This window comes from Pseudonaja textilis, chromosome 2 (assembly GCF_049901715.1).
Source record: "Pseudonaja textilis isolate UNSWEBS1 chromosome 2, rPseTex1.2, whole genome shotgun sequence".
Taxonomy (NCBI): domain Eukaryota; kingdom Metazoa; phylum Chordata; class Lepidosauria; order Squamata; family Elapidae; genus Pseudonaja; species Pseudonaja textilis.
In genome coordinates this window covers 192742765-192754467 of record NC_141991.1, presented here as the reverse complement: position 1 = coordinate 192754467, position 11703 = coordinate 192742765, and the positions used below count along the sequence as shown (strand labels likewise).

Sequence of the window (11703 nt, the reverse complement as noted above, 5' to 3'; positions counted from 1 at the left end):
GAAGTTAGGGTTTTAATTAAATTAATAGTAGTTTAGGGTCAATAGTTAAAGCTCATATCATTTCGTTTCTACACTCTGAACATTAATTCCAAAGCACGTTTCAAAGCAGCTGTTTTAAAGCAGGGTTCTCCAGACCTGGCAACTTTAAGCCTAGAGGATTTCAACTCCCAAAGTTGCCAAGGTTGGAGATTCGTTTTAAAGGATGTGCACAGCCTTGGTGACTAGACAACAAGGGAGATGGGCCTTATGCAAAGATGTGTTTTTCCCTCCGTTTGAGTGGTTTGGTTTATTTGAGAACTTCAATGGATGTGTTCCTCCAGAGTCAATCAGCAGATTATGGTTTTTCCACTTCCTTCAAAACATTAAGAAATGAACCAATGTAAACATAGTAAACATATCTTTCTTTATTCTGTTAAACAAGCACAGAGGGGCTCATTTATAATTACTGACAATCAAGCCATTGGAATACACAGCAACGCATTATTTTGGGGAGGAAGGGTTGTACTTCTCACCTTGAAAGTATACAGTCAGAAAAATAAAAATCTGGTAAGATTAATTCACATTATTTATTTTTTCATCAACCAAAAGCTGTACAATAAAATTATAGCACTCTTCATGCCAAGCACTCTTCATACCAAGATTGAAAAGTGGTGAAAAAGAGAAAACCATCTATCTGCAGGAAGTGTAGGGAAAGAGGCGGGGCTTCAATTCAGACTCCACAACCGCCACTTTGACCATTTTGACCCCTCAGTTGGCTGAGGCCAACTTCTTTCCTACACATTCCTGCTGTCATTAGCAACAAATAAATCCAAGCGGCTTTCCAAATCTATTAGTGATATGATAATGTTATACTTTTATAAACAGATAACATTTAAAGGATCATACTTTTAGTCACATTGATTTGAGGACCAGACAAAACAAGAGATGAGAAATGTACTTGAATGGTTTTAGGTTGTGATGGAAATCAATACATGACAGGCAATATCAACAGCACGACATAGTATCCTGGTAATTGGTTTTTCCAAAGAGTATAAATGAGAATGTTTACTCCTTCACTTCTACTCCAAACACATACTTCTTTTCACACTAAGAACAAAGTCCATCCAACTGGGCAATTGGACTTGTATGTGATGCTAATCTATCGCTTATTCGGTTTGTCGGAAAAAATGAATTTGTATATTTGTAAAGAAGACTTGAAAGTTTTGTTCTGTCTTAAATTGTTTATTATTTAATTTTCCAAGCCTTTTCCTCTTTTCTTTATTCCTCCATTTCAATTTTATATGACTTCATCAACACATATGTATAAATATATTTTTAGTTTAATATAATTAAATAGTATATTATTGATACAGTATATATTATTTACTCTGTAGTATGTATTAAAATAATATAAAGACAATTTTTAGCATATCTTATGAATGAGGCCTGTAATAGGTTAACAGATCATGTTAAGCCATGGTTTAACCATCATATTTCATGGCTAGCTCTCTAACATGCTGATACTCATAAACTTTGTCTATAAACCAAAATCAAGTCTAACTTCTTAGTGCAACAAATATAGTTCTGTGAAATATTATATTTCTCCTTCCTTGACTTCCAATGCATATTTGACTTATTTTTTTTATCAGCAGGAATAAAAGTTTATTTTTGGCATAAATGCAGAGGTTAGACCTTTTTTCCTCCTTTATTGTGCAAAAAATGCACAGACTTACTATTTTGAAAAAATAAAATAGATAAGTGAATAAAGTGCAGTTCCTTTCCTGAGTTGCCCTAGCCTTCTGTTTTGTAAATATTGTAAAGCATGCATATTAAAGCTAAGTCAACATTTTATACTGCTGAAATCCAACTGCCACACCAAAATCATTCAACTAACTCTACAAAGCACAAATTATATTCATTCTCATTAATATTTTCAAACGGAAGGTTAATAAATGGTACAGTAAGATGGAAATTCAAATAATTTCAATTTGTCATTCAAAATGCTTCTTGCTCACAAAACAGACATTTGGGCTTCTCTTTTCTCCCAAGTAAATTTCCAAGGCTCTTTTTCTGATTGTCCCAACCTTTTCAGCTAAACTTCATGCTGAGAGGGAACAAAGAGGTGAATGAAGAAGGCATCACACGTGCTGAGAGATAGTTGACAGTTTTCAACAAGCTTTCCAAAACATTTAGAGACATATCCCTTTAAAAAGTGTTCTATTTTATTTATACAATTATGAACAAAAGTTTATTTCCCACTGAGAATCTCTCAGAGGCCACCGCTGCACAGTAGAGTTCTCCTAAAATTATCTTCCCCAAAACTAAAATACCAATAATGATTCTAAAAGGCATACATTCCTCCAAAGGTGTTTTGTGCAAACCTATCATATTTATACCTGTCATCTCTCTTTGCAAAATAAAAAAAACAATATTTTTAACATTACCTACTCAGTATTTATCCTATGTACTTCATATACATAGGAATAGTGCAGTTATACAAATATTAAGAGATCGGGTTCTAAAACAAAAGCCCCCTTTTACATATTGATTTGATTGTCCTGATTGCTTTGAACTGTAGGGTAAGAATGAATTTACAATTTGAACAAACACTTCCAATTAGATTGCACCCAATTGACCCATATCAGTAAAATATCAAGGCTATAGCCTTATCCTCGTATTAAAAAGGGCCTTTTTCTCACTTGAAACGCATGCATAATGAATCCATCATATTAATCCAAATTTAAATTAGCCATATAACAGCTTTGCATTATGTGTGAACAAAGCCATCCTGGGTGACATAAACTATGAACACGGGATCTGACTCTTCTTTTGATATCCTCCTTCATAGCCACATTCATATCCTCATTTATATCCTCCTCATATTTGCAGTTAAGCAATCTGCACTCTAAGTGGACAAATCACAAATGTATGAGTATAAAGGTGGTGAAAGTTTCAGAAGACATGTCACTCCCCAGAAGAGAAAAAACAGATTTTTCCATTCCTGATTGGGCAACCCTGCCAAGATCACGTGATGTCTATTCAAGGAGGAAAATTGTAGAAAATGGACACCACCCAAAACAAGTATGTTTTGTTTCTAAGTCAGAGAGTAATAATATATTCACAAATAAGATCCCTAAATTCTCATCGGATACATTTTTAGGACTTGGGTTTTTATATTTGAAGAGAGGAAATACATTCTGCAACCATCTCTGGATATTCTTATTAAGGTGTAGGTGAAAAGATTGGTTCCAAATGCAAGTTCACTTCTTTATTTTAAAAACTGAGGCTGCTTCCTATCCTGCTCAAACAAGATAGATTTTTGGCATATATTTTGTTTTGTGTCACTGCCAAGTTGACAACCTTTCTTGCGCATATCAGAAACATACTAAATAAAATCAGCATAACAACAAGGCACTGCATTTCTACCCAGTTTTTCCAAACCAAACAATAACTAGTTGAGCATTTTTCAAAATGAGAATCCAATCTACACAGAGCTTGAAAATGGAACCACCAGTTTACCAGCCACATATACACCCTCGATATTTCTGTCATCACCTGAAAATAAAAAGATGAATGAGTATTTCCTTAGTATGCATTCACTACTACTAACTTCTGCAAATTTTCTTAAATGATAAACATATAATTCTGAACTTTATTTATAAACATGCATAGTTCACGTTCTTCCAAAAACTTGAGTTTGATTATATTTTCTCTGCTGGATATCTATGATCTGCTTTTTATTTATTTATTTTCATTCTTCCTGCTTTTTAAAATGTAAGCTAGCCAGGATTGCTTGGAGTTGGACAGCTTTTAAATAATATAAATAAGTTACAATAAAATGGAAAACTACCCATAGTAAGGCTGAGTTCCAGAGTATATGTTTGTAGCAGATTCTTCAGATGCAATTCTGTCCCAGTGATTTTTTAATGAAGCTCGTGGAGTGGGATTTGAAGTACTGAAGGATACCCAGAATTAAGCATTCTCTGACCGTCTGCTTTTACCCAGAAGTTTGTTCCATTGTTTCTCCCCACCCCCACGAGTCCTCATATCAGAAGTGAGATTTTATAGTTAAAGACATAGTTTGGTGCCATTATGCACAGTTTATATCCAGACTCAGTTCACATATAGAATTCTGAACTCATCCAAGCAATCTTATCATCTCCTAACTATGCTCCTGCATAGATAAACCAGAAAATCCTGGACATAATTGCAGGGACTTTCATAATGGCAGGAAATATCGCCATAGTGCTATACTTTGGAATGTTTGATTCTATTAAGCTTGGGTTAGCCATAACAAGAATTCCCATGTTGGCTGCAACAAGGCTAAAAGACACCAGATTGGGGAAAGCTGCTCTGAATACATTAAATATTTTAGAAGACATACTGGATTCAGTTCAAAGGCAATATAAAGGAAAACGGTGGTTTGTATAAGAAGACATAAATGAGAACCATCCATAATATTCCTTTCAACTTCAATGGCAATATATATCCTATGAAACACAATATGCCAAGAATTCAAAGAAAAAACCAAATAAGTTGTCTTGAATCTGTAAATTCATCTTGTCCCAGCATTTTGTACTGCACAGAAATCAACTTTTTAACAAATGATTTAAAAAAAAAACATTTCCATAATGGAAGAATAACATTTCATTATACAATAAAACTAATAAGCATTAAGCATACACACACACAATAATATTTTAACAATTTTTTAACAGTAAAGGGGAATACGTTAACTGTAGAAGAAAAAAACTACGTTGCAATCATATGAAACCATCTGTATAAATTATAACTGGTATACGTACCGAGGTACAGGAATTTTTCAATTATATCCTAGGATGTAGGGGAGAAAGGGAAATATTCAAAATGTAGTTCTTTTTTATTGTATAAGTAGATAATAAAATATTAATAATTTGTAAAATTTAACAAACATGCTATCACAAAAAGAAAAACTCAAATACAGTATGAATCCAAGATTACCCAGCACTGTAAAATATTGAAGAACTAGAATAAAGTCTCTTCTGATGCAAATTATTTTTCAATAAATATTTTCATTTCTTTTTTTGTTTATATTGCCAGGGTATCCTATTCCTTTCTTTTAATGGAATCTTTGAATTTTCAGGGTGAGGACCCGCATCAAAAGACCTGTTCCATGAAGTGAACTGATATTGATTCAGTTTAATTGTTGCATTTTTCTAGGAATCTTCTGAGATTGTTGATTTAATCAATTAACTGTTAGAGCTGATACTTTTTCATAAGTAAAACACTTTTTTAACTTCACAAAAAATACTACCCAATACACTGCTGGTGAAGAAAAAGGGATTGGCAAGTGAGCTGTTTGGTCAAATGGAGTCAAATTTGTGTTTCCTCAGTCTCACTTCAACATGTCTGTTAGAATTGATTTTTTCTCAAAAAATCAAGGTTTTTTAAAAATATACGTTTATGGCTTGTGAGGGAAAAGATTATGAGCTTCTCCAAGTATTTTTATATAAATTCAGCATCAACCCATCCAAACGTTTAAGAGATAGGAGTGATCTCACAAAAACTGTATACTTGGAGTTTCAGAAACCCTCAAAAATTTTCAGCAAACAATTACAACAGTGAGATCACGATCACAAGTTAAGAAAAGGAAACAAAGAGTTGGAATCAACACATTTTAGAGACTGTATTGGAGACATGCAAAATGGGATCACCAGGGATCAACATCAGGATTGGCACTTTTTAACTTGGTAATAAATGGTGTGAAATTCTGAGAACTAGAGATGCAACAAATTTAACCTTTGAGTCCAACAGTAAGAGTTCTAATCTCAATAAGAAAGTGCAATAATTCCAACAGTGCTTTTTCAAATGAATGAATTGGCTTTTAAGTAGCAAATGCTGTGAAATCAAATCAAGTGGAAAATGTTCCACATTTCTTCTTAAAACAAACATATTAATATAATTTGGACTGACTACAACTGATAAAGATAACAGGGAAGTGAGAAAGTCAGTCCAGTAGATTGCTACTATTAAAAAAAAGGAAAGTAACGTTCATGCCAGCAATCATTAGGAAAGTAATGAAAAATTGGAATGCCAATAGTTTTGTATCAAAATAATACAAGAGTTCTGACATAAAATCTATCGCATGTCTGCCAAATATATTGTAGATCTGGAAAAGATGCAAAACAAGATCCAAAATGATCAACTTGTAAGAAAAATTTGCAGCTTTTCTGGTGCTTCAACTTAGATTAAACAGCAGTAAAAAGAGATAAGATAGAGATAATAGAATCCTGGATGGTGTGAAAAATATAGACCAAGATTTCTTTTTCTTTCACAATGTTAGAACTTGGAACTAACTATTCATTCAAAGTAAATGGAGGGAGGACCAGTAAAAGGAGCTACTTTGTTTACCTTTCCAAAGGTAAATTATGGAATTTGTTATGAGCTAATGCAATGATTGCCCTTAATTTAGGTGATTTTAAAAAGATATTAGATACATTTATGGAAAATTCTGCTGTAAGCTAAGCACTAGTCTTGATTAACTACCTCTTAAACTACCAGATGCATGCCATAGATATCATCTTCTAGGAAATAACAACGCAAAAGGAATATCACATCTTCATGTTTATGTCCTTCCTATTATATCTGTTTGACTGCTGTGTGACAGAGGATGCTGAGCTGGATGGATTTGTTGCCTGACCAAGCAAGACTTATATTTTTATGAAGCAACCAGAAAACTCACTTGGCTTGAGTGATACGTGTGAGGCAGTCAAATTCAGGAACAAGAATTATTAGGGTTTCTGGGATGGTCTACACTGCTAGTAGGATAAAAGTATATAACCTTAAAAAACTGTTGAAGGAATTGTCTAGATCAGTGCTTTGCAACCTTGGCAATTTTAAGATTCTGGGAATTGAAGTCCACCCATCATAAAGTTGCCAAGATTGAGAAACACTGCTTAGATCAACTTATACTTTAAGATACAGATAATCTGGGTCTATTTCTCATGCTCCTCCTCCCCATCCGCATGGCTGAGGCGTCTCTCTTGCATTCGTTTCCTTCTTGCCTGTTCCCAGGGCCTACGAGACATTCCATCAAATGTGGATTCCTCCATACACATGCAACGTACTTCAGTTACACAGTATTTGATTACCTCAATTTGGTCAGAAGCAAACAGATCAAAAGGACTATCTGAAGCTTTGGCGTTGATCAGCAGTGCATCAAATTCCTTGCCAACTTCAAAATTTCCAATTATATGATTTAATCCTAAAGCTATAAATAAAAAAACACAAATCTCTTTATTTATACACCATGAAATTAAGTAGAAGTGATTATTTTTGAAATCAATAGAAAGGACCCAACAATACATTTGCAAAGGTTATATTTGTGTTCTTTGTTGCAATTCTGTTGTGACTATAATTCCAGTCTAAATAAAAGAGGAGGAGAAAATGACTCAAACTCTTTAAAATAAAATAAAATTTGATGATCAAAAGAAGAATGAACATTTAGCATGGAATTGATCCAGCATCAATTTGGAGAAGTACCTTTTTTAAATTCCAACTTTTAGTAACTTAGTACTGAAATAAACTCTCAGAGTGCCTTTCTATGGTGCTTTTCCTAATCTTTAATATAGTTTCCACATTAAACAGCAGGGGGCAGTAGAATATCAATAGCCACATGCCTGTCAAACTTTAATAAGAGAAGCAGAAGAGGATCAAAATAAATTTATGGATATATAGACCATAAAATTATCTATTTCAAACTAGGAAAAGGAGTTTCAGGGGAACAAATTTGAATCCCAGCCATAGAAGAAGGAAAAAGTTAATGTGTTAAATCCTTGTAGTATGCGAAAATATCGTTCAAATATTTTAAACATTTTAAACTTATTTATAGAGCTCAACGAATGAGAATCCTGTTTGTTCATTCATATAGATTTATATTCTCCCTTATTTCATAGCATATTGGATCAGTGCTAAGTCATCTCCAATCTTCCAGACAAAATAGTCATGTGAGAAGGAGAAATAGGAAATGATCCAAAACCACCCTTTGAATCTTTAGAGTAAAAAATAGCACTGAGCAGAGCTCACCTTGGTCCTCATTCAGCACTGTATGTACCACACCACATGGGGACACACATGTTTTAGCAGATTGGGTAACAGCGTCACATTAAGCTATAGAGAGTTAGTATGTTTAATTTTGTCTTGTTTGATGTCTGGACTTGTTTTTTGTTTTTTGTTTTTTGCAAATCATGAGTGAGAAAACTATGGTTATACATACAGGGTGCATTTGGTCAGTATAATGAAGTGATCAGGATGTAAGCTATGTTAAGGTCTAAATGAAAAGTTTATTCCAAGCCAGACTAGAATAATTTCTGTGTTTTAGGGATAGTCAATTCAAAAGAAGAGAATTACCTTGACTTCCTCCAAGAGTTGCTAGTCGGAATGCCTCCTTCAGAGTTAAGCCTTTTTCATCTGTTTCACTATTAAGGTGAAGGACTTCAGATACCACAATCGTATTTCTGATAGCATCAAGCATGGAAACAGAATAACCACCAGCAACATCTAACAATAGGGCAGAATATTGCAATCAATCTGGAAGGCTTATGCACTAGATGGAAACAGGCGTTTCATTAAATATGCAGGCAGATGCTTATGATTACAACATAGGTATGATCCCATCCTAGCTTTTTAGCATGCTGGCAACTTAAATGTATCTCCCTGGAATTCACTATGTACAGGAGGATGTCCATGCTCTAGGTCAGAGGTGCAAAAAGTGTGGCCAAAGGTCAGGTATAGCGTGCCAGCCTATATCCGGGACTCCCAAAGCTTGAATGGTGAGACAAAAAGTTTACTTTTTTTTTTTTACATTTTATTTGATTTGTCAATCGCTTACAAGATACGGGTATAAGAATAAATATAATTTTGAATACATGAGATAGATACTTATAAGAAAAAAAAAACAATAGGACAGGGACGGTAGGCACGATTGATGCACTTATGCACCAATTCTCCCTGTTTTGCAGTGAAGAGTTCAGAAACAAAAGAGATCTTCAAAAGAGAGCCACCCATTTCACCTCCTGAATCTTCTCCTCCCAGAGGAGCCCAACCTCCACCCACTTATGAGGGACAGGCCTGGTGATGCCAGTAAGGTGACAGAAGTTGAGCATTTTTGCCACAGGCCATTCCAGTTCAGGATGGACAGTGGTGCTGCTATAGCTATAATCTCAAGGATAAAGCCAAGACTCTGTACCACAACTGCTCCTCAGTGGATGGATCCTCAGACAAATGATAAACACCTGAGATGATATGGTGTGATGGGGCTGATGTTTATAAATATTTGATAATCAGGCAGAGGTTGAACAGGACCGTAGATGGTTGCAGCTGCTTGGTTTATTATGTTTATTTATTCATCATATTTATATAGCTGCCATCTCACAATCAAGTGACTTTGGGAAGTTATATAAATATATGAAATGTGTGCTGTAAAGATATTTTTATAAGACAGTTATACCCTTTCCTAAGCAGCTGTCAGAAAAAGTTCCATTTTATTTATATAATTCCATTTTATTCATGAAATATTTCACATTCCTATTGATATATCTTTTTACATAAGTTTGAATAGTGGTAATTTCAAATGGTCACTGAGTGAGTTGTCAGTAAGCAAGGATTGTCTGTATTCACTATGCATTGTGAGCTTATATATGTGGATCATCTCTTTTTTAACCTTTTAAAACAATACCTGAAAGAAAACACTTACATAATAAATCACTAACCTGTGCCTAATCCAAGTTTTACATTGTGGTTCAGAATCTTCCTTGTGTTTAAAAGGCCACTCTTTAATCTAGATTTGAAATAGAAGAATGAAAGGATATCATTTTTATAAGTAAAAAAAATTGATGCAGCAGATGTGCTGATGCATTAAAAGCTGTTCACAAAGTGCTAGAACAAGATGTAAAACAAGCCTTGCCGCTGATTTAAGTATAACTTCATAAGTGTTATTGCTATGAGCATATTCCACGTTAACTAAACTATGCTATATTTAATGCAGCTGAAAAAGATTCAGTATGCAAACCTAATGAGAATATAGTACCTCAATACTGCTCGTTAAAATATTTTCAACCTTCTGTGTGACCTGGAAAAAAGATGTGGCTGCTTTAAGAAGCACATTAATTTTAATTGCCGGATCTCTTAAATTAATGCCATTCAGACTGCCACATAAGTCTGAAAAAAAGGCATGGCTGCTTTAATGAACAGGAGACAAATGCTGGGGTCCTATGAAATTTTAAAAAAAGTCTTTTTAATCATTTCTGAAATGTCTACAATCCTGGTATTTCAGCTTGGGCATAAAATCAATAAAATCCAAGCATATAAATTAGATTTTTCTGGTATATAAATATGTGAAAGAAGATTGAATGAATCAACCATTGGAAACAACCAGAATGAGTGTTGAGGTAATTCCCCATTAGGAGAATGAGCGCATACAGGGAGACATATTTGAGAGAAGCGTTTGAATAATACACACACAGCACACAGATACACTGTACAGTAAATGTAGGTTTTTACTTCCAGAAAGTTTTAAGCAAAGTTCAAAACAAGCAGTCCAAAGTCATTCACAGGTAAGTCAGTCAGTTTTCAGTTCAGGGATAATCCAATAACAAAGTCCAGTATCAAAAACAGTTCAGTATCAGACTTACATCAAATCCAGGAATAGCAGTCAATTAGAAGAAACGACAATACTCTCCAACAGAAGGAAAAACAGAGACTCACTCACACTCTCTTCTGAGACTAAGGCTAAGACTAAACAACCCAGGTTTCTGGCTCCATCTTATGGCCGTTTGAGAAACCACACCCAATTACATTTTTGCATTTCTTAAAGATACAGTTTTAAAATGTCTATCCTGGTTTATAAATTGTCCAACCCAAATAGCTGTTAGGTGACTTATATTCCTAACAATGTGTTTTATGGAATTGATGAGTATATTTTAGGTTCCCCATCTCACTTTAAGATACCCAAGATTCATATCTGAAAAACCTGACAATCAAATACTTTCAATATTTAATCCAGATGCACCTGGACATGTGGCCCTGGACATCTAGTAATGCAGTCCCTTAAGATTGTCAACTTTTAACAATATTATATCATTTATATACATTAATTATGTTTATATATTTTATACATGACCCAAGCAATTTTTTATCACTTAATGCAGCTCATGCAAGCCAAAAGGTTGAACACCTGTGTTTTAACTCATGACGGATATTTTTTAAACGACCTACCACAAATCTGTGCTCTCCATCTTTATCTTCATTATTTAGGAGTATGAGAATAATTTAATACGTAGCCCAAGAGCACCAGATTGGGAAAGATTGAACAGAAAGGGCATTGGTACTTACCTGATACGCCCATTCTCTGTGAGCTGTGAAGAGCATCCAGTGATGGGAAGATGCTTCAGTCCCTTCTAGGAAGGCTGGGCTTAAACTTGAGGACACTCCTCCTCCTCCACGAGACTCCTCCTTAGCGTCCCCAGTTTTGCGAAGCCAAGGTATCGATACCCTATATGCTTAAGCCTGTGTAATAACCCTGGCCAGAACAGACCCCCTACCAGAGGGAATAAAAGGGAGGGGCTGGATGCTCTTCACAGTTCACAGAGAATGGGCGTATCAGGTAAGTACCCATGCCCTTTCTCCCATGAGCTGTTCAGAGCATCCAGTGATGGGACATACCAAAGCTTGGCACTGTCCTAAGGG

The 11703-nt window shown here is 34.7% G+C and overlaps 1 protein-coding gene across 2 annotated transcripts in view; it reads right to left on the bottom strand.

The window, feature by feature from the left end:
• Positions 1–382: 382 nt before the first annotated feature.
• The window catches only part of GDA (guanine deaminase), a 49403-nt gene continuing 38082 nt past the window's right edge, over positions 383–11703 (bottom strand). Inside the window, exons 10-14 of one of the 2 annotated variants that reach the window (XM_026703800.2) lie at positions 9729–9796; positions 8368–8517; positions 7110–7228; positions 4785–4812; positions 383–3534 (exon numbers count right to left, since the gene is read on the bottom strand). In XM_026703800.2, the coding sequence (XP_026559585.1) occupies positions 3464–3534; positions 4785–4812; positions 7110–7228; positions 8368–8517; positions 9729–9796 (436 nt within the window). In that variant the 3' untranslated portion in view covers positions 383–3463. Of the gene's footprint in view, positions 3535–4784; positions 4813–5054; positions 7229–8367; positions 8518–9728; positions 9797–11703 lie in introns of those variants that run through there. The other variant, XM_087926729.1, reaches the window with a different exon arrangement.